This window comes from Centroberyx affinis, unplaced genomic scaffold (genome assembly GCF_046629955.1).
Source record: "Centroberyx affinis isolate AG114_WGS23_722 - 3 ecotype Tasmania unplaced genomic scaffold, CSIRO-AGI_Caff_v1 ptg007199l_1, whole genome shotgun sequence".
In the NCBI taxonomy this organism is placed as follows: Eukaryota; Metazoa; Chordata; class Actinopteri; order Beryciformes; family Berycidae; genus Centroberyx; species Centroberyx affinis.
The window spans coordinates 1-23188 of record NW_027283641.1 but is presented as its reverse complement, the minus strand read 5'-3'; the positions used below and the strand labels follow the sequence as shown (position 1 = coordinate 23188).

The 23188-nt window shown below is 40.4% G+C and overlaps 2 protein-coding genes across 4 annotated transcripts in view; one reads left to right on the top strand and one right to left on the bottom strand.

Moving 5' to 3' along the window:
• Positions 1-11680, top strand: part of mms19 (MMS19 homolog, cytosolic iron-sulfur assembly component) — a 36378-nt gene extending 24698 nt beyond the window's left edge. Inside the window, exons 21-31 of one of the 3 annotated variants that reach the window (XM_071513472.1) lie at positions 714-816; positions 1664-1738; positions 2211-2337; positions 2464-2570; positions 3931-3987; positions 4733-4919; positions 5754-5836; positions 6449-6613; positions 7656-7715; positions 8534-8634; positions 9466-11680. In XM_071513472.1, coding sequence (XP_071369573.1) covers positions 714-816; positions 1664-1738; positions 2211-2337; positions 2464-2570; positions 3931-3987; positions 4733-4919; positions 5754-5836; positions 6449-6613; positions 7656-7715; positions 8534-8634; positions 9466-9496 — 1096 coding nt within the window. In that variant the 3' untranslated portion in view covers positions 9497-11680. Of the gene's footprint in view, positions 1-713; positions 817-1657; positions 1739-2210; positions 2338-2463; positions 2571-3930; positions 3988-4732; positions 4920-5753; positions 5837-6448; positions 6614-7655; positions 7716-8533; positions 8635-9465 lie in introns of all 3 variants that reach the window. The other 2 variants (XM_071513471.1, XM_071513470.1) reach the window with 2 other exon arrangements.
• A 2219-nt stretch (positions 11681-13899) lies between these two features.
• Positions 13900-23138, bottom strand: LOC139639387 (palmitoyltransferase ZDHHC16B-like; the record flags this gene model as incomplete). The annotated part of the gene is made up of 7 exons (XM_071513474.1): positions 13900-14376; positions 15196-15266; positions 16290-16413; positions 16522-16607; positions 22348-22481; positions 22636-22664; positions 23050-23138. Coding segments are annotated over 7 exons (636 nt in total), but the record flags the coding sequence as incomplete, so codon positions are not given.
• Between the last annotated feature and the right edge of the window lie 50 nt (positions 23139-23188).

The window sequence follows — 23188 nt, the reverse complement described above, 5'->3', positions numbered from 1 at the left end:
GTGCCTGTTATATAATGTAACTGTAGTTTGTAGTAACGTACAAGTGCCACAAGATGGCAGTATGCCACAAGACGGCTCGGCCGGCGGAAGTCTCTGGAGCGTGCCGTCGTCGATTACCGTAATTATCGGTAATGCGTCACAGTAACAAAAAAACGGCTACCTAACGAACCCCAACAGAAGCAGATCAGAAAACAAGGAGGCTTTGTACTAAAATACGAGCAAATATACTTATCAAACAGAGGGAATTAGAAATAAAGGCCTGTCTCTAATATAAGCCTGCTTCCAATAAAGGCCTGGTACCCTCTGCAGTTGAGGTAAATAAAGGCCCGGGCCAATATTAGAGGAAATACGGTAGCTAAATTTCAAGCTGCAGTAGGCAACTTTGAAGTTTAGCGGCCCCAAATGGCAGCGAGAGGCAACTGTTTGAATTTTGAGGACTTCAATACCCAGAAAGTAAAGTGTTCACCAACCAGCCGGTCTGTGACGCTTTATACCAAAGGAAACCAAAGAGACAAGAGAGGAACAGATCCAGCGTTGTTGAGTCCAGCTTATCTTGTCTCAAATTTGTCTTTCTGAAACCTGATACCCCTTAAATCTCTATTTCTCACATTCTCCTTTCTTTGTCGGTCTCTTCTGCTTTATTATTCTGACATAGTGTAAGAACATTTTTCATGAGGCTGATGATGTTTCCTCTCTGTGTTTGATGTCATCAGATTTGCAGGTCAGACGGCGTCGAGGGCCGTGTCTCTCTTCCTGGACGGTGACGTCTCCTTCCTGCCCGACAACTCCTTCCCTTCACACATCCAGCTGCTCAAGGTCTGGTGGTTTGTTGAGTCTGTAGCAGTCTCTTTTACAGCCAGTGTGCAGCCTTTCCAATCAGGCTGTGAGATAACTGTTATTAGATTTATGTATATTAGCTTTCTGTAGAGGCTTCGATGCAGTGGACATGGAAGAACTATTCACATGAAAACGTACGGGCCTTTGTGAGCAATTGAGGTTCTCCCAATGGTATTATTATTGTTTTTAATTTTTATATTCACCTGCTGGTTTGCCATAAAGTAACCACTAAAAATACACATACTTTCCATGAGACAGTGACCAATTTTTTATTGATTCATTCATACATGGCTTTGGTTGCTATCGTCCCCCTCCCCATTCCCCCTATCAGGCTTCCTCAAAATAGAAATAAATAAATTTAGATGTACAGGTTTTGTGTATGTGAGTATCAAGCTATCAATAGTATAACATTGTTTGGCCTATTATCTATAAAACATCTATTGTACGTTAATGAAAACATTTACATAATTAGCCTGGGTTAATTAAGTAGTAAATGTATAACTGTAGTACACAGACCATGGGAATAGATATCGGAAACATATTAAGATCGTCCTAGGTATTACTTATTGACAGAAACACGGTAAAGTACAACAATAATAAAGGCAAAATAAATAAATAAATATATATTAAAAAAGAGAGAGAAGAAGGGGGGTGTAATAATGCAACGTATTTCATATAGAGTACTATACAGTCAAATATATGCATTTTTTGGCATTTCTTGTTGAGCAGGTGTACAGTATGAAATAGAGAATTGGGGAACAAGGTGAAAAAGTTTTTTAATGTCATTGTGACTTTGTTGCTGTGCTTCATGTTTCCCCAGCAGCAGCAGCCTGGAGCCTCGTGGAGCCAGACTCAGCTGGTCTGTCTGCTGATGGGCTGCGTGTGTTCACTGCCCCGCAGCGTGAGTCTCTGCTGCAACACTTTGTTCAGGCTTCACTGCAACAAGTTGTATTCCTTGTGTTTTTTGTTTTCTTTTGCGACCAAATGTTTATTGAAATGAAAACACACAATTTACAACCAAAAGCACGACTTGTTTGAGTTAACAACAATAACAGAGGTACAGTACTGTGCAAAAGTCTTAGGCACATGTGAAAGAAAAAAAGTAAAGCGAAGATGCTTTCAAAAATAATTAAATGAAAAGTTTCTAAATATCAAAACAAACAAACTACTATAGTAGGGTCCTATTTGATATTTTAAGTGCTTTTTTTTTACATTTCATACTGCATTTCATTCTGTTATTTGATTACATAGGCTATTAATCTCTGTGAGAGGTCACAAATGCAAGTATATTGTACAATAATGTACAATAAATGTACAAAACGCACCAGAAAATAGTTGTTAAAGGCAGATTTTGATGTGTGTGTGTGGTCCAGGTGGAAGTTCCCCAGTTGGACCGGCTGCTGTCGGAGCTGGAGGAGCTGAGCTGTACCTGCAGCCACCCGCTGTCCTACACCTCCGCCGCCAAGTGCTACGCCGGCCTGGTCAACAAGAGAGAGCCAGGTCAGTCTGAGGGAGCGGTGACACTCTGAGGGGCGGGAGGGGTTTGTTCCTGAACGGTACGGGTCAGAAAGTGAGTTTTGAAAGCCAGAAATCTCAGCTGGTTTGGTTTTTGTTTTCCTTCTTCAGGTGATTCTCTGGACGGCCTGATACAGAAGACGATGAAGAGAGTGTGCTGTGAGCTGGACTCTCCCTCCTCTCCTGTCCGGACCCAGGCCTTCACCCTCCTGCTCTGGGTGAGAGACCAGTTCACTTTAAATATCTCTACTAGGGCTGAACAATTAATCGAAATTTTATCGAAATCGCAATATGGCCTACTGCAATTTTCAAATTGCAGGAGGCGCAATATTTGTTAAAGGTGAAATGTGTCAAAATACCATTTTAAATGAAATATTGTGGTGCTGCAGAGATGTCCTGGCCTACACATCATATTCTACAGACTTAAGAAAACATCTTTGTTTGGTACAGATCCCCGCAAAAATCACACCATAATCATTTTAATACGTTTTTCAGTGAAAATGAGAATAATGATGTAAAAATGATCATTCCCTCTAATATCGCAAATCATATCGCATTTGCAATATCAGGCAAAATAATCGCAATTAGACGTTTTTTCAAAATTGTTCAGCCCTAATGTGTACTGCAAACTGAAAACTGCTGCATGGAGCAGTTTCAGATGGTGCATTGTAATTCTCGTAGGCTATTGGGACAGTTGTTTGTAATGTTATATCTCGATTTTGGTTTAAATAATTAAGAAACGTAGAATATGACTATAGAGAAACAATTAATTTAATTTCACCGTCAGCTGTAGTTATAAATCAGTCAAGATGTTAATGTAAGATATGATAAAGCGAGATTAAATAGTTTTGTGTGGAAAGAGATTAGTGCCAGCAGAGATTGTATTTGAATTGCATAAATTTGAATATGTCATGCTCATGTTTATCCATTTAATAACAAAAAAAAAAAAAAAAGGGTGATTGGTGATTTCATAAAGAAATGAATTCAAAATTTTAATTTGTAAGGCAGAATGTGAAATTTGAAATTCAATTTTCCCAATTCAGATTCATTTTTGTTAATTCAAATTGAACTCTGGGCACTGCTGTTCCCCAAGTGTCGACTGCAAGGCTCCGCCTCCTCCCAAGGCTGCTCCGCCTCTCTCTTCACTTAGCCAATCACAGGCCATGTAGCACTGTACCTCGCTTATCTCCTCGGCCAATGATCTAGCCTTATTCTCCCCCACTCGGTGAAAGAAAAATCAGTCTGGCGATTTGATTTCCTATTATTTACATTTTCGTCTCATTTAGAAAGACATTTTATTACATTTTGACCAGTTCTTACATTTGTTCCTCAAGAGAACTACTGCGTTTACTCTCTCTGGCTGCTCATGTTAACATCCGAGGAAAAATCTCCTTTCTTTTTTTGGATGGATACAATTGGAAATGCATATTTTATCTAGTGAAATGTGAGACTCTTTGGCCAGTAGTCCCAGGTCGGTCTGAACTGGACTGTGGCAGAAAGCGGCCTGTTGTGTGTTGTGATGAGTCAGCGGTCTGCTGCTCATACCAAGCTGTGACTGAACGCTGCTTCTGTCTGCAGGTTGCCAAGGCCTTGCTGCTCAGATACCACCCACTGTCCACAGCACTGACCGACAAGGTACACACACACACACACACACACACACACACACACACACACACACTAGGGCTATCATAATATTGTGATATGGCATAAGTGTCTTTTCCTGGTTTTAAAGGCTGCATTACAGTAAAGTGATGTCATTTTCTGAACTTACCAGACTGTTCTAGCTGTTCTATTATTTGCCTTTACCCACTTAGTCATTATATCCACATTACTGATGATTATTTATCAAAAATCTCATTGTGTAAATATTTTGTGAAAGCACCAATAGTCATCCCTACAATATTGTCAATATTTGATTTTGTCCATATCGTCCAGCCCTAACACACGCACACACACACACACACACACCAGGATATCTGTGGATCATTAAAAAGTATTAAAATATTGTAAATCCAGTTATTAGAGGTCTTATTTTTTTCTTTTTTTGTGCACTCTGATTAATACAGAACAGGGTTAGTAGTACAATATGCAAAACATCACATATATATTTTTTTCATTTTGTCTACTTTACTACACAGTTGAACTTTAGGTTCTGTAATTAAATTCCTGTTGTCTTTGCTCTTATTCTATCCATTTATATCTGTATCAGAACTTAACCTTCATTAGCTATTTTCAATCAGAAATTGTCTGCATTTTCCAGCTTTGTTTCTTCATTTTGGTTTTTAATTTGGTTTAAATTCAATTCCAGGTGGCATTAAAAAGCATTAAATCTGAAAGCAGCATTAACTCCCTCTCTCTCTCTGTGTGTGTGTTGAAGCTCTTCTCTCTGCTCGGTGACGCTGATCTGGGCTCGATGGCGGCGGACGGCTTCTCGCTGCTGATGAGCGACTCCGACGACGTCCTGAGCCGCTGTTGCCATGCCGACGTGCGCATCATGTACCGCCAGCGCTTCTTCAGCGAGAATTCAGCCAAGCTGGTCCAGGACTTCAACTCCGCTCCGCAAGGTACAGCAGCAGCTCCGCCGAGGGGAGAATCACTGTTTCAGATCGATTTTATATACTTTTCCTGGGATTGATTGGTCTGGTTAGGGCTGGGCGATATGGACCAAAAATCATATCTCGGTATTTTTAGGCTGAATGGCGATACACAATATATATCTCGGTATTTTCTACGAAGTAGGCTAAATGTTCAGTTGTAAGTCAAAGCCACATGTGAGATGTCACAAGCACTTTCATTAAAACAAGACTGTGATCAAAATAAAATGCAAAGACAGGGTTTCCTTCCCTGTTTTAGAACAGTCTGGTAAGTTCAGAAAATGACATCACTTTACTGTAATGCAGCCTTTAAAACCAGGAAAAGACAACACTTATGCCATATCACGATATTACGATATCCAAAATCTAAGACGATATCTAGTCTCGATATAATATTGATATATCGCCCAGCCCTAGGTCTGGTCTGACACAGCAGAACCAAACTGCACACACTCACCCATTTTAAAAGTGAAGTTCTCTAGATTTACATTTAAATTTTAGTGTGTTATGTCATGTGACTTTCTACTAGGGTTTATGGGTATTTATGGTGGCGATTCTCTGTTGTTTGCAGTAAGTCTGAGGAAGAGCTACTTGCTCAAAACATAACTTCTTTATTAAATTCGTCACACGGGAGCATTTCTGTGTGAAGATCTTCGGTTAAATTAGCCAAAATCGCCCTGAAATCAAGGAATCCTGATGCCGGGAAAGAAAGTCACTCTCACTGATCATCAGTGCTGCAGTTGCTAGTTTGTTAAAATTCATTTGTTTCAGCCTAATTTTATTCGTTTTCTGTCTCACTTGCAGAGAAGAAGCCCAGCTACCTGAAGGCTCTGTCCAATATCGTGAACAAGCTTCCCAAACAGGTTCAGGTCACTGAGCTGCCAGCGGTGAGTGGAGAGGAAACAATATGATCATGTGATACAGACTGAGATAAAGAAGGAAAGGAAACAAATTAGTTGTGAAACCTTGGTTTAATCGCTGGAAACAAATGGGAGCATGGGGGAGATGTTTGGTCTCCTCTATCTCACAGCAGTAATATTGTTAATCAGAATCAGAAATACTTTATTGATCCCCGAGGGGAAATTGGGTTACATTGCAGTTGCTCACATTGTAGAGGAGAATATATATATATAAGCATAGAGAAATTATAAGAAAAATAGAAATAAGAAAGTAAGAAATATGTAAAATATGTGCATTTAGTTCTAGTGTTTCTCCACATTAAGACTACATTTCCCATCAGCCCCGTTGCTCCCTGCCCCCCCCCCTCCTCCCTCCCTGAAGAGGATCAACATGTTGGAAGTGATTTCTCCATCTTCCTTTCCCTCCTTCCACCATCTGCTGCCAGAAACTCTCTCAGCTTTAGCTCCGTTTTGCTCTGGAAGAACAGAACCTCTTCCTGTTTTTGTGCCGTAAAGCGATCCAGCAGATTTTCCCTCCAGATCCGACCGGCTGTATCTAATGTTGTTCTTCTCCCCCCCCCCCCCCCTGTCCGTGTCCAGCTGCTGTCTCTGCTGCTGGAGGCGTTGTCGTATCCGGACCGGGGCGTCCAGCTGTCCACCCTGTCCTGCCTGGAGCCGGTGCTCCTCGACCCGCCGCCCGCGCTCATCCAGCAGCTGGAGGCGCTGGTCAGCCGGCTGCTGGCCCTCACCTCCAGCCCGGCCATGGTCAGTGTGGCGTCTACAGCTTCTCTACTGTGATGTTACAAAACAGAGACAAGGAAAAAGGCTCTCCCATAAACTGTAAACAGAAATGAACACCCAGTTTTTTTTTTAAATCTTCTTTAGAGCTGCAACGATTAATCGATTAATCGATTAGTTGTCAACTATTAAATTAATCGCCAACTATTTTGATAACCGATTAATCAGTTTGAGTAATTTTTTAAGAAAAATAAGTCAAAATTCTCTGATTCCAGCTTCTTAAATGTGAATATTTTCTGGTTTCTTTCCTCCTCTATGACAGTAAACTGAATATCTTTGGGTTGTGGACAAAACAAGACATTTGAGGACGTCATCTTGGGCTTTGGGAAACACTGATCCACATTTTTCACCATTTTCTGACATTTTATAGACCAAACAACTAATCGATTAATCAAGAAAATAATTGACAATGTAAATAATCGTTAGTTGCAGCCCTAATCTTCTTAAAAATCTTAGAGGCATCACTCAAGTCAAGGTGTTTTCTTAAACGAGTAAAATGATCTCCTCTGGTTTTCTCTGGTGTGGCAGCCATGATAACAGAAACACTCTCAGACTGATGAGAGGCGGCGAGCTGGAAAAGTTTAAAAGATAATTCTGGTTATTTCCAACCTGGGCCTTATTTTCCTAGTTTTTGCCATCATGACGATTGATTGTGTTTCACAATTTCATCACAAGGACGTGTTTTAATCACTTTTTATATTCAGCTGTTGGAGATTAAAATGTCGGGCTTAAGGCTTTTATTAAGACTTTTATACAGCAGTTGTGTACTCTGAAAATGTACGTACACACTCTGAAAACAAGCATATAACAAAAGAAAACAAGAAAAATCATTAACCAGCAGTGATTTATGGGAATTGTCTGCACAGTAGGAACATATCTTTGGCCAATCAGTTTGCTTGGCTGAAACCATTCACTGTATAACAGGCACATAAACACACACACACACACACACACGTTTACTTGAGCTCTCTTAAATGTAATTTCTTTCTTTTGTTTCTGTCTCTTGCAGAGCGTGCGGACCACCTCTCTGCGGTGTATCCAGGCTCTGTCCCGCTTCCCCGAACACGAGGTAACACTCAGCCGTCCATATTTTAGATTCAGCTTCCGTCTCTCTCCACCAGGGAATAGAAACATGTAAAAAAAAAAAAAAAAAAAAAAAGAACGCTTTGAGGAACCTTTTAACCTTTTAACCAGACGGTTCCTTGAAGAACTCCTTCACAAAAGGTTCACGAGTCTCTTAAGTTATGGAGGTTCTTCAACAAGCTCTTCAGGGATATTTTTCTAGTGAGGAACCTAGACAGCTTATTGGCTCTCATTGGATAGAACCTCTGAGAAACCCCTTGGTTTAGAGTGTTTGAGCACTGTTCTATGTAGTCATATTATTTTCTGTATGTTATTTTTGTGTTCTCCATAACATTGTGAAATATTAAATTTCTTTAGGTGGAGGCTTCAAATAAGCCCATTGGGTTTTCTGCCTCTCCCTCCACTGTATATTATTTGTTATCTTTGTCATTTGTGTATTTTCTTAAATTGTGCAAAATAAAACTAAACTTAAAAAAAACTAAACTTCACACATCTCAGTTCAGAGCTGCACCAGGCAAGATTTTTGTGTAAAAAAAAATGTACATGTTATCAGCCTGTATGCTGCAATAGAGAAGTGTCCCATCTCCCCTAATTGAAACGTTGTAGATTCAACCTACTTGCCCATATTATTGGTATTACTATTATTTTATCAAACTGTCACCTCTTGCTGCCATTTGGGGGCGGCAGTGGACGAAATTGTTTATCGCAGCTTGAAGCAAAGCGCCTCGCTCTTCATCGGACTCAGCTGTGTTGCCATTCTCAATCAATTATCAGCTTAATCCCTATCTGTCTGTTCCGTTCCAGATCCTGCCGTTCCGGTCCAGAGTGCTGCGAGGTTTGTCTCGGCCGCTGGACGACAGGAAGCGGCTGGTGAGGAGCGAGGCGGCTGAGGCCCGAGGAGCCTGGTGAGGAGCAGAGACCGCCACCACTTAAAATCCGCAACCAGTTTTATGCAACAGCTAGTTCCGGTCGAGCAGTTTGATTGGACAGGAGACATTCCCAATCCCTGAGTGCTGATATACAGTCTAACAGCACTGGGATGTTTCACTGTATATTTACAGCTGTTCTAATACAGTTTGTGTGTTGTAGTGGAATCCTGAGGAAACTGTTTTTGTTAGCGGAGACAAATAAAAGACAAAAAATCATAATCTGTAGTCTCAAATTAGCATTACTTGATGAATAGCTTGTTTATGACCTGTTGGTATAAAATCAATATCACATTAGAGGTTGTGCTGTTGTACTGGATTTCAGCTCTGTGATTCGGTCATGATTCTCTCCTGTTCCAGGCTGTCTGCAAGCTTCACTGTTCAATTTAAGACCTTGTCAATAACAGTCAGAATGAAATATAAGACCAATTTCACAGTGTAAATGATTGTGAAAATGAAAAATACTGTAGATCTTGTGACTTATTTCTCAACACAAAAACCATGAAACCCCAGCTTTTTTAAGACTTCTAACTGAATTGAAGACTGAAAATACTTTAGTTTAGATTATATAATTTTGGACACTTTTTCCAGGCCTGCAGACACAAATGTGGGTAAATTCTGGCTGTTGATGTTAAGTTTTGTCCATCTAGTTGAAGGTCTTATTCTCTTCTTAAAAGCTAGTTTGCTGATAAAATAGTGAAATCTACCTTGAATTGAACCAGTGGGAAAATACATTGCACGTGCCCTGCCGGTGTTATTTTTGATCGCATTTCCATGATGAGGTGTCTCGGCCTTGTTTTTCTTTCCCAGGTTCCTCGTAGGAAGTCCAGGAGGAAGCTGATTTCCCCGCCGCCACCCATCCCTCCCTCACGTTGGAAGAGGAAGGAGGCGGGTCGAGCTCCAGGACCAGGCAGCCCAGGACCGAGGCTCCTCCTGCAGCCCGGGCAGCAGCACCCTCTGCTGGGACAAACCCTCCGCTGCCTCACCCTCCCCTCTCTCTCTCTCTCTCTCTGGATCTACCAGCCTCCTCCACCACTTCCAAAAGAAAAATCCCTCCATCCCTCCGTCTTCTCCGAGAGTTTTTTAACTGCCATGTTTTTTTGTTTTCACTGCTTCTTTTTCTTTTTTTTTGATGAACGCACAAAAGAGAGGATTTTGGCCGACTGTGGTTTTGTCTGACAGACATTTTAGATAGAAATGAAGTGTAAAGAAGGGGAACGAGCAGCAGCCAGATAAACGTCTTTCTCGCTTTGTATGGGAGAGAATGACGTGTCAGATTCATGCAGATTTCAGTCTTTAATTTCTTGAACATATGTACCTTGTAGAACATGATTTAAGGTTTATTTTGAATCATGACGGTCCACTACTCCTCCTTCTTCATGCCTCTAATCCATCAATAGCACTTTTAATACTGATTCACCTGTTTTTCCGGCCCGAATCAATTTTAAAAGCGGACTTTGTTGGTTTGATGTCTGCTGAAAGGAGGAGTGGACTGAGGACTAAGTCTTAAGGCGGCGTTCACATGGGACATTTGGCATCCCTCAAATTCATGGATATGTCTGTGTTGTTGTGGGCGGGGCTCAAAGCTTTCTGAAGTAGTCTGGACATTTCATTGGCCGATGACATTTCCCTACAGCTCCGTCAAATGTTCAACTAGTTTCAGGTTTTTTTTGACAGACTCGGTTGCGATGTTTTCACGCACTTTAATCTGTCAGTTCATGTCATCCATCAACACACAGGACTCATTGAAATACATTGAATATTGTTTGTTTTTTGGCGTATCAAAAATGTTCATGTGACCGCAGCCTTAACACTAGAAAGGCCAACGGATTATGGAGGTTAAAGAGAAGTCCAAGAACCCATCGATTAATGTAGGTGAATATAATTATAACTAATATTTCCTTACAAGATTTTTCTAATTTAATAAATGCACAGTAATTGGGTTTAGGAAAAGCTATGTTGAAAGCCGAGATATTTCAATTGTGAAATTCAAAACAGCCACCAACTGACTGATTTGGCATTTCTAGCGTCTAGGTTTATATGAAGAGTTTCATTCCAAGATGAGATGAACCATAATTAAAAAAAAAAAAAAAGAGACACCCATTCTCCCATATTGCCTGCTGGTGTGAAAGTGAAGCGCATTATTTGTTAGTGTTGAAGTTGGGACTCATCTGAAGACATTTGCTTAAAAAAAAAAAAGTTACATTTTGAGTTATTGAGTTATTTATGTTTCTCAAATATTTCCTGATGAATTTCAGGTAGCAACATTGTTTTCCAAAATGGGTTTATAGCGTTTTGGAATGAAACTCTTCATACGTTCACCGATAAGTAAGGTGACATTAAATCAGCATTATTTAGACATGCAACCTCCCATACAAAGAGAGAAACAGGAAAATTTTCATATTGATGGATGGAAAAATCAGTGCGACAGTCAGATTTGAAGCCACTGAAAGAGTATTTCCACCATTATCATTTTTTTTTTTCATCTTTGTGAAGTTTTTGAGAATCTGAGCAGCATCTGATCTGCAGAGTTGAAGATCTTCTGTCCAGAGCCAAATGAATCCTGACTGCAGCACCTTTAGTCTTTGATCTAGATGAATGTGTAACCCAGCAAAGATGACTTAAGAATAGCTGGTGCGTTTGATTTATGTCGCTCGGGTGCACCGGCTGGGTGGAGTTATGAAGTAAGACCGGGGGGAAAAGTGTTAATAATGTGCCAAGTATCCTCCAGTCGGCACACAGGGGGAGGCGAATCAAACGCTCCTGACATGAGCAAGACTGATTTTAAGTATAATTTTAGATAATTGAGTAACTATATTGAGGTTGTTGTGACTTTACTGGGTTCAGATTGTAAGTTATGTAACAGAGTGCTGAGCCTCTGCCTTGTTATTCACTCTGATGGAAGACTGAGGCGATCAGAAAGGCAGTGTTTATTCTTTTCAGTAAGGTCGGCTAACTTGACCTCACATCAACTTATGCCAAGGATATATGGACGATATTTAAAATGTCAAACTTAAAATGTCATTAAAACTTTTTTTTGTAATTGTATGAAAAGTGTTTTGAGTTTGATTCTGTTAACATTTTGAAAATGAAAACACTGCAGACCAGAGATATCAAACACACTTGTTTTATCAAAAAAAAACAATGACACAGAAATGCAAAATCAAACTGGAGCACAGCTCCCATTGGTTAAAAATTATATCACAGCTGTCAGTCATCTGTCTCTATGGCAACTAGGGGACAGGTTCATCCTCCACAAAGTTACTGGTGTGACATAATGGGTGGCAGAAAATTAAAAAGGGAATCATCACATGATTGCATTTCAGTAAAACAACGGTTTGTTTCCCGCTGATAAACGCCTCGTTGTAAAGGCTGAAAAACTAAACAAGGCACAGAGCAATTCTTGATAAACATCTAACAATGAAATGTATTCAGAAATGTATTCAGTATCACAAAACAAGCTGTGCTGAGTTTCCCCTCTTTGTTTTCCTCGAACTGCTCTAGATCAAGATCGAGTACAGGAATCAAGTCCCAGATGTAAGAGCCAGACTGGTAACACTGTCTGTCCTGCATGTAAATCAGTGACTCTAGATTTGGTTAAGTATCTCCACCACAGTCCAGACTCTTCTTTGGCACCAGAACATCAGTTCCCCCCAGCGGCTCTCAACCTGCTCCGCCCACAATCCTCAAAAAGTAAGAGACGACTAACTGCCACTTCTTGCTGCAGGTGTAAACGAGCAGAATCATAAAGGTGAACACAAAATATTATTATTTATTATTAGAAATGGCCCAGAGGCTGCAGATATTTTCATTTCACAAATTAAAAAGGCATTTATCAGTAGATCAAAACTATAAGGAAATATTATATTGTATATTGGAAATGTAGTTTTTCAGATTAAATGTAAAACTTCATGACCCGCCACTCAGGTTGAGAACCACTCGGCTTAGATCTCAGCACAATAAGAAAACAGTTACATGATGGAAAACAAATCCACCCACTAGAAAACATGTTCTGTAGCCCGACCTCTGTAGTATCACACCGTTATTAAAAGGTGCTACATGTAGCATTTTAACATCAATAAATCATTACCACATTAATTTTGAGACATTAGGAAGAAGGAAGAAACAGGGCTTATGGGAAATGTAGTCTTAATGTGGAGAAACATTAGCACTAACAATACTACTGGTGTGTGATAGAGGTACCAATCATCTCCACCATGCTCTCATTTGTTTACAGTAATTAAACCACAATTATCACAATTAACTTGACAATAATATATTGATGTTTATAAATGCTACACATAAAACCATAATCTTACCATTCAGGTTGGTGGGAACATGCAGGCTGTGTCTCCTCCTCACTACTCAATGGGTCTTTATAAAGTTTTCTATCGCCCCTCATCCATCTTTCCATTGTATATACTTGTCTTAAGAGCCTGTAGTGTTATAGTGCAAGATCTCCAGTCCCACTTATAACAGAAATGCACATCAGTGATGCAAAGTGAAGCCCTGTGTCTTTAGTAAAAGGCGAGAGAGGAGAGCAGGAGGCTGGAGGTCAGGACACAGCTGGAGCAGATGCTGACCAGCAGCACCGTATCGTCTTTACAGAAACCAGATCGCTCAACAGCACTGCAGTCGTCTGGATGAAGGTGGCGGAGGCTGGAGGTGCGGTGTGAGAAATATGGAATTATGGGTGAGCTGGGGAGCGATCACTTTTTATCACTCCCTTACAGTGAGAAGAGAAGGGGGAACTGCAGAGGGTGGAGGAGGCTCTAGAGGAGTTAGTGGTTATTTCCTCGTGGCTCTGGACCTTAACATGTGTTTAGGGCTGCAACTAACCATTATTTTCTCGATTAATCAATTAGTTGTTTGGTCTATAAAATGTCAGAAAATGGTGAAAAATGTGGATCACTGTTTCCCAAAGCCCAAGATGACGTCCTCAAATGTCTTGTTTTGTCTACAACCCAAAGATATTCAGTTTACTGTCATAGAGGAGGAAAGAAACCAGAAAATATTCACATTCAAGAAGCTGGAATCAGAGAATTTTGACTTATTTTTCTTAAAAAATTACTCAAACCGATTAATCGACTATCAAAATAGTTGGCGATTAATTTAACAGTTGACAACTAATCGATTAATCGTTGCAGCTCTACATGTGTTCACACTGAGCAACAGGATCATCAAGTCACAGAAGTCCATTCATCTCCTACAGGGCCAGTCTGGTCTAGTCTAGTCTAGTCTAGTCTAGTCTAGTCTAGTCTAGTCTAGTCTAGTCATATACAAAAATGAGCAAGAAGTTGATTCCAGCCGTTCAAAGCTTCCCAGTCCATCTTTGGGGTCGACGGTGAGCCTGAATGTGATATTTTTTGCTACTTAATTATGAAAGGCAATACCAAAGCAGCTGATACATGATTTTGTATAAATACATAACTTTTCTTGGTCAAAACCTTGTAGCTGCAGATCGCTTCACAACTGCAGTCGCAGCCTCTCACAGCGCCGACAGCCGGTCAGAACAGAGCGACACAGTCAGTCTAGTCGCTCTCAGTGTGAATCCATGGTAGGAGAGTGATGGAGGTCTTTGGATGTGGTTCAGGGGTTAAAGGGTTAAAGGTTCAGGGTCAGATGGCCATGGGGTCTCTCCTGGTGAAGGTGCAGTCCCACATGATGCCGTCTCCGCTGGGAGGATGGCTGGAGGGCAACAGGATCCGCGTCAGCCAGTGACTGAGGAACACAACAACAACAAACACAGTCATATATAAATACAGTCATATCAACCTGAACTGAAATGTGACTGGAAATATCAAAGGCTGTTTTCAAACCTGTGGTCTGTTTGCCTCTGTCTGAATCAGAGGACGGGGTTTTTTTTTTTTATATATTTACACTGGTTCAGTTATGTTTCTCATGGCAAAATTTCAAGCGAACCACAATATACCAACAAAGTCATTTTCTTATTGGTTAGAAATTTGTTTTGGGAAAGGACTTGCTTCTGTGGAAAACGGACTTGGAGAATCAGACGGACTTGTGGGTCACTGCATTTACTGGCAAACTTCATGTAGAATTAACGATTATCTCATCGTTTATGGAATGAGAATCTGAATAAATAATTTAAACCTTTTCCCGTAATTTCTCGGTTTTACAGTTCAGTTTGTATGTAGAAACAGACGACCGTGAACGTTTTAGATTTTCCTTTTTTATGTGATGTCAGACTCTCGTGTTTAACCCATAATGCACAGTGCTTCCTGTAGTTGGGTCGGATCACGACTGAATCAGGTTCTCCCTCCAAATGAAGCTCCAGGGTTGGTATGGAAACATTAACAAGGCTTTTCTCTCAACAAGGTCTCTCTGTCTGACTGTTTTGGTGTTTTGAGTGCAGCTGCTGTGATCTCATGTCCTGACAAACCCAACTGAGGAGGAAACTGCCTCCGTGTTTGCAACAACTGGTCTAAATCAACAAGGTGTGAAAACGCCCACAGGACAGGAAACAAGATGTGTGAACTCGGTTTGTTAAGTCCAGTAAGATATGTTTATAACACAGCTCACCTGGTCTTCTCCACACCAAACAGTATCTTCCAGTTGTTTATTCTGCCATGGTGGTATGGATTTCTGAACACCTACGTTGGAGAAAAGAACCATCATCAACAGCTATACCATTGCAGAAGTCCTAATTTTTAGTGAACACTTGCTGCGAGCGAGAGCAAGACAGGATTTTTCCAAAGAACGGCCTCCTGCTAACTGGCAGGCTGAGAGAGACATGAGTTTTGTCTACTGTCCAAAAGTCAAGAAATAATTGTCTGCGGTGCTAATGCAACATAGATGCAGGTTAAATGCATAAAGTGGGACTCCTGCAAACGCTATCATTGAACAAACAAAATAATAATAGAGTACAGTATACTAGAGGATAATGGATACTATGCCACAAGGGTAAACTAGGGTTCGATTGATACGGGTTATTTCTGGACATAAGCTTCCGATAGCCGATATTATGTGCTGATATTCAACATCTTTAAATTTGACCCCCAAACTGAAATTGACCAAGAAAACGCTAAAAATTCCAAAAAACTGCAAATCACATTAGAATCACTTTGAGGTTAAGGGCTTCCCATAGACAAGTAGTGATCAATTGGGAACACTTTTCAATAACGGTCACTAAGTTAAGGGTTAGTTAATGCTTAATAAAGGTTAGTTAATGCTTAATAAGCATTAACAAACCCTTAATTAACAGTTAACTAATTTGTAATTTACTAATGGTGTTCATGTTAACTAAGGTATTAATTTATACATTATTTAATAGTCATCTTTATAAACTATTAAATAATGTATAAATTAATACCTTAGTTAACATGAACACCATTAGTAAATGATTACCAGACACATTAGTTAACTGTTAATTAAGGGTTAGTTAGTGCTTAATAAGCATTAACTAACCCTTAACTTAGTGACCCTTATTGTAAAGTGTTACCGATCAATTCTACAATTAATATGTCATCAATCAAACTGCACCATGTCAATCACGTTGGAGGTGGATCAAACTGACTGGCCCGGGATCCGACATTTTTTAAAACATTTAAAAACAGGGAATATCGAGGAGATATAATGGCGAAGACATCGATCTACCGTAAGTAAAGAGAACGCACCTTTCCCTTCTCCTTCAGCCGTCTGGTCTCTTTGCGGTTGATGTGGCGCTCCACGCTGGTCTCTCCCCGGCTGATGAGCACGGCGTGCCACAGGGTCAGGCCTCCCAGAGCCACCGCCACCGAGCTGCAGGAAGGACCACATGACACCCGTGTTACACCCTGAGCTCACCCCACTGCCCGCAGCTCTCTCTACACAGGACAGACCGGTGTGGTGTGGTGCAGCGCTCCTCACCTGGTCAGCACCCAGATGAAGATGATGCTCTTGTGGGCGGTCGTCTCTCTGAAGGTGTAGGGCGGGGGCGGAGTCTGGTAGTAGCTCTGCGCGGGACGGGAGGATACGGTCAGACGGGACGGGGCTTACAGTTACAGTTTAAGGCTTTTAAGGGGGGATGACACCCATTTTAAGAATCCACCTGTTCTTCCTCTCCTCCAGGACAGTTCAGTCAATACTTGTGAACATGCATCACTCTTTCCTAAAGCTTGAAACTGGAGCTTTAACTTTGTGATGTCACTGGGATGTAACATCTGGCTCTGCTCCATAGACAATGAATAGAGCAGTGATTTTATTTACTGTTTTCAGAAGTTATGTTGATTTTTGTGTGAGTTCTTGCACCCAAATAAAGTTTAAATTCTGGTTCATATCTGTTAGCAATGCTAGAATATAAACTTAATTTTGGTGTGACGACTCAACTCCGCATCTTATGGCTCCACAATGTCAGAGACCCATTCACTGTCAATGGAGAAACACCTAATTTTATATCCAGTCACATCACAAACTCAAGGGTTTTCTCTGATTTCTAGTTTTAGGAAAGAGTGGTCCAAGTCCACAAACATTGACTGAACTGTCCTGAGGCAGAGGAATAACATATGTGAAATCTAAAAATGAGTGGCATTTCCCTTTAATGCTTATTCTACTGTCACCCGTAACCAGTCACTTTCAATGACTGCAATATTACAGTGAGCTTACATTCCTACAGCAGCAACATAAGCAACCAATACTGAGGAGGGAAGGGTCAGAGAGGCAAGAGAATATTCCAGACCCGGGAAAAGCTTTAAATGCATACTACATTAAAACATCAACCAAACAGAACTATAACAACAGTATAGGAGACTCAATCTAATCACAGTCTAACTACTAGTAAGTTACAGGGCCACAACTAACTCTAACCACTACAAAGTTACTTGCTCTACTTAAAAGCTACTTGTAAAGCTACTGTCTTCTGTCATCATAAGCAAAATGTTGATACTACTTTGATACCGTTGTGAAAGACTGAAATCAATATTGAATTTTATAAATGTTCAATTGGTTCACCAAATATATTCTGCAAGCTGAAATTCCATTTCAGCGTCGCCTCTAAAGGGCGTAAACATGCAGAGTGTAATAGTTAAGGAGGAGGAGGAGGAGGAGGAGGAGGACTGGACTAGACAGCGTCAGTCTGGCTCTTGACAGCAGACTGCAGCAGCGAGTCAGTCAGTCCAGCAGGTCTTGAACTAGATTCCAGTTCACCTGAACCGGTTGATAAACTGGTGCCAGGAGCCAAATGGAAACATTTCCCTTACAGAGCCGACAAAGACAAACACCTGACTGACATCAAAACCTCTGTGGAAAAGTCACTGTGGGAACACACTGGTGTTTTTTCTTGTTTGCCATGGTATCGTAGTAGTATCAAATTTTGGATATTAAACTTATTGATATCAAAGTCTAAACTGTAGTAATGTGACTAGAATCTAAACACTAGAGCCTACTAATGGTTGGCTTTACCAATAGTTTCTTTCTGATCTGCTCAATCTACATGGCTATCAGGGTGGGAAATGAACACCAGCCACCAGCCACACACTGATACCTTTCTGTTGTGGCTGCTAAACTTGTCAGCTCTACTAGCCACTAGCCGCTCTACTAACCAGGCAGCCTACTGTCATTTGAAGATCCTATAAATCTAAAAGGACAAATTTGGACAAATTGTTTCAACATTTGGCTGGTGAAGTAGTGACAGCAGCTGGTGAATTTGTGGGGATTTACTGAACACTGAGATCTGTAGGACCGGGTACTGGAACATGATACCTATCAGTACTGTAGCGATTTTTACCTCTGCCAAGGAGGTTATGTTTTCTGTGCCATTTGTTTGTTTGTTTGTCTGTTAGCAGGATTACGGAAAAACTACTGGCCAGATTTTCATGAAACTTCATGGAAGGGTGTAGCATGGGCCAAGGAAGAGCCCATTAAATTTTGGAGCGGATCCGGATCCGACTCATGAACAAGCAATAATAGCACGAACCTTGGCGGAGGTCTGCGCTCTCCGAGTGCCCTTCTAGTTGGGACTGTATTGATTTTAAGTTTTCTTCTTGTTGTGGAAATTGAGTGTTCACATAACCTGAATCAGTTTATGTGATTTCACTGAATAAAGAGAAGTATAAGTAAAGAGTATAGTTTTAGAACCGATAATCGAAACTAAACTCAAGTATCAGAACCCAACAATACCCAGCCATAGAGACCAGTGGACAAAAAAAATAAAGTTTCCTGCACTGAGAGCTCTACAGCAGTGACCCTGTGCTACCTGTCCAGTCATATTGTGTCCTGCTCCTGGGACTGGATCTCCCTGCAGGTCTGCTGAAGCAGCCTCAACACTCCTGTAGTGCTGGTTAAAAATTAAAAAAAACACACCTTCCAATTAACTGATTAGATGAGAAACACCTGCTTTCCATTTGAAACAAGAGCGACAGAATGAAGAATTTATTTAAAAAAACGCTATCTGGCAGACAACTTCAATCAGCACTTTAGAGGATGGGTAACAAGAGGGATTAGCATAATCCTCACAGTAAAGTGAATATAAAAACAGGCTGTATATAGTCAGCATGTAACTGATACACAAGGCTCCTCGACAGCCATCTGAGGTAATTTTGGCTCAGTGAGGATATGGGGAGTTTAACACACTGGATCCTGCTGCTAGTGACAGTAGAAAGTGATCTGAGGGCGTGCTGCCGGCCTTCCACACTTTCAACTAAATTGGTGTTCACAGGCTCCAGTTGTTTGTTTACCAGCTGGCTCACAAACAACTTTGCGGTAACCTGTCCTGGATCTGAGGTAAATACGAGACCAGAAAAACACAGATCCTTTTCTGGTCTCCTGTTTCACTCGTCGTCTGCCACCTGAGCTCGGCTTCTGCCATCCTCCTCCCTCCTGCCAGCCGCTACAGATCCATTCAGTCAGTTTCTGCCCCCAAGATGGAGAAATTCTCTACTTCTAGCACGACGCCTAGCCCACCAAAAACACTACGCTCTTACATTATCACGCAGAAATGTGCCGGACAATACTCTTTGTGTTCTCAGGACTTCTTTATGCTTTCTGTCCCAAATGCCCGTACGGAAATTGGAAAAAGGGCATTTGTGTATTCTGCACCCTCGGCATGGAATACGTTGCAGAATGACTTGAAACTCAGTGAATTAATCTCATTACATGCTTTTAAATCCAAAATGAAAGAATTAGACGCAGATTCCTTAAGATGTCAATGTTTTTAATTTACCTGGTTAGTTCTTTTTAATTCTGTCTCCTTTTGTGTTTTCTGTCTGTAATTACGTGTTTTTATTTATGCTGCTGCCTGTCTTGGCCAGGTCTCCCTTGAAAAAGACATTATTCATCTCAATGGGACTTCCTGGTTAAATAAAAGTTAAATAAAAAAAATAAAAAAAATAGTGCTGAAACAATTAAAGTCAATTAATCCATTGGTCGATTGACAGAAGATTAATACATTTTTTTGATAATTGATTAATTGTTTTAGTCATTTATCAAGTAAAAAATACCAAACATTTACTGGTTACAGGTTCACAAATGCAAAAATTATAAAATGTTTATGATTATAGAGTCTGCTGGTCAGACTAAATAAGTAATTTGAAGAATCACTTTGAGCTCTGCTAACTTTTGATGGGTATTTGTTGTTATTTTTTTTTACATTTTGTAGAATAAATGATTAATCAATTAATAGGAAAAATAATCAATAGATTAATCGATAATGAAAATAAAGGTTAGTTGCAGCCTTATCTTCCATGGTGAAGTATTGGTGATTGTGGGAGCTTGTTTAGTATGTATGGCACTGTTGCACTTTGCATTGTCTATCTGTTGTGTTCATGTTGTTGCACTGAAGTTTCTTACAGCTGTAAATGTCAGGCAAACTATGTGGCAATAAACTCAGAACTGCCTCCATACTAAACTGGAGCAAACTGAACTTTGCACTTTGCACTTTGTTGTCTCGTCTACTTCTACGACAGTTAGTGATTTCCTACATTTCCCATAATGCCTTTTAACAACACCCAGAGCACGAGCGTGAACTTGTCGCTTAAAAATAAAAAGTGTTCATATAAATAGCTTTGCAGTGAGATCATTCAGCTGTGGGTTACACATGTAGGTGGAGAGAGCAGAGCAAGAGAGCACAAAACCCTGTCTGTCTGTCTCTCTGCTGCAGTGCATTCTGGTCTCTCTCCTGCTCCTGTGGGTGGAGAAACTGGTCTCTCTCCTCTTCTACGATGGATTTCTCCCTGTATGATTGTTGAACGTCTCTCGGTGCAAAATGGCGGCTCTAGAAAGAAGCCCTCGCTCTTTGATCCTGAGGGACTGACACCAAAACCTGACGTTTACCGCTGAGGTTTTACATCCTGAAACATTTTCTCATATCAAACTCCACTGGAGCTGTAGTGTGTGTGTGTGTGTGTGTGTGTGTAAAGAAGGGTGTTGCTGAAAAACATGTCAGGTCATCCCTCCTTGGATAAATAGAAGTTAAAAGCAAACATGCAGAAGTAAATTATGAAAGTGAATCTCCTTCATCGTCCCACTCAAGCCTTCTCACTTCACTAAAATGGTCTGACTCTTTAATTAGCACTAATAACATGTAATCACAAATGTACACTAATACTCTTTATGCATCTTGTTGCTCTACTTTTGTCACTGTGTTGTTTTGTTGTCATCTAAACTCTGTCACCAGTTTCAGTTTTGTCGTTCTTGTTTACTTGCATGTGCTGTCTATTGTAAAGTGAATTTATTTTAGCTATTGTGACATTAACACTTGCTAATGTATCATGTGTTTCTAACCAATGTTTAACCAGTGTGTTGCTATAATTTGCATGCTTTTATAATATTTCAGTATATTTCAGCAATTTGTGTCTTATTTTTATCTGTTTTTTAGGACAGTGATTCTCAACCTTTTTCATATCAAGGACCCCTAATTTAGTCCAAATTAGGGCCCATTTGATGAGATGTTGTCTCTCGAACCGAAATTTGAGAATATTTGTATTGTTAGATATGATTTTGTCCAGAATATCATGACTGTCTGTATTGTAGGTAGAGAGATAACAGAGAAACTATGATCAAAACAGTCATTCTTCTGACAGCATGATAATGTAAAGCATTTTTCTGTCATTTCATTCTATTTGTGTTATTTATTTTCCTTTTATGGATGTCTGGCTATGTATAGTGTTTATATGTGTTTGTCTGGTATTTGGGGGGTGGTGGGTGGGGGATCGATTAAGTTTCCTTTTTTTTTTCTGTTGGACCTGTTTGGACCTGTGATATAAATGTGAAAAATTACAATAAAAAGACCCTGATCAAAAACAGTCATTCTTCTACATTCTCTAATTGTGTTAACTTCTTGTAAATGAAATAATGCTGAAGTATAACAATTCATCAATTTGCTGGGGACCCCCTGCAACCCCCTCAAGGACCCCTTGTGGTCCCCGGACCCCACATTGAGAACCACTGTTTTAGGAAGCCTAGTGTAATATCTGGCCAGGGACTACAGATGAAAATGATCTTTTTGGCTAACTCTGCCACACTTACATTCTGAGTAATGTTTATTAACGTGCACTGTCCCTGTTAAAATAAACCAAATAAATACAAATAAATCATCCAGACTTTGTTGTTGTTGTAAATGCCTTTAAGTCCTTTTTTTAATATCTATCTATCCATCTATCACTCTCTCTATCTCTCTTTTATCACTTCACTTGTGTGTTTCATAACAAAGCTCATGAGCAAAAGGTGTAATGGAGCACCATGACAGAGAGGCAGCCTCACCTCCACAGCATTGTAGGCGTCTACGAACATTTCCCTGCAGCTGATGCTGCAGTAGATGCAGCCGAGCGTCATGTACAGGCAGAAGGAGAAGAAATAGCGATGGTTGAAATGTCCCACACAGTTGTTGAGCCAGGCTGGAAACACATGTTAAGGTCATCATGGACAGAGCAGAGGAAAAACCCTGATGGCACTCACAATTAATATTCAAAACACAACAAGTGAACGCAGTAGAGTTCAATTTGATGCATTCTCTTTTCAATTTTCATATGTTTCTTGTTAGAAGGATACGACAGTGGTGGTCCATCTTCAGAATACACCTGTAATATAACAGAGTCTACGTTACAACATTTACCATCAAATAGTCGCAACAATATGGAAAGACAATGAAGGTAATATGAGGATTATAGTTAAGTGTCCACCGGGAACCTCAGTCTTCCCTTTCTGAGGAGTGGACGCTCTGTTACACATTCCCCCAACGCTAAATGCTTAGCATGTTTTTAGCACTTGGGGCATCAACAGTTAAAAATATGTCAGCTTTTAGTATAAGCAGGTTATTTTATATTTAACACTGATTTATGGAGCCATGAGTACAAGCTCTTTTCAAGGCATTAGTTTAGCACTGCTAGCTAAAACCAAGAGGCCCCAGTGGACACACAGCAGGACTCAGTTATCAACTCTCTGAGAATTATTATATTATCTTACGTGTTGCAGATGCTACAGTGGTGCGTCCTGGGCGGTTTGGGAATGATACACTTCTTGCAGATGGACACTGATGGGATCTCAGTTTTGTCCTAAGAACAAACAAGAAACAACAAAACAAAGGTTTATGGTGAGATGTTAA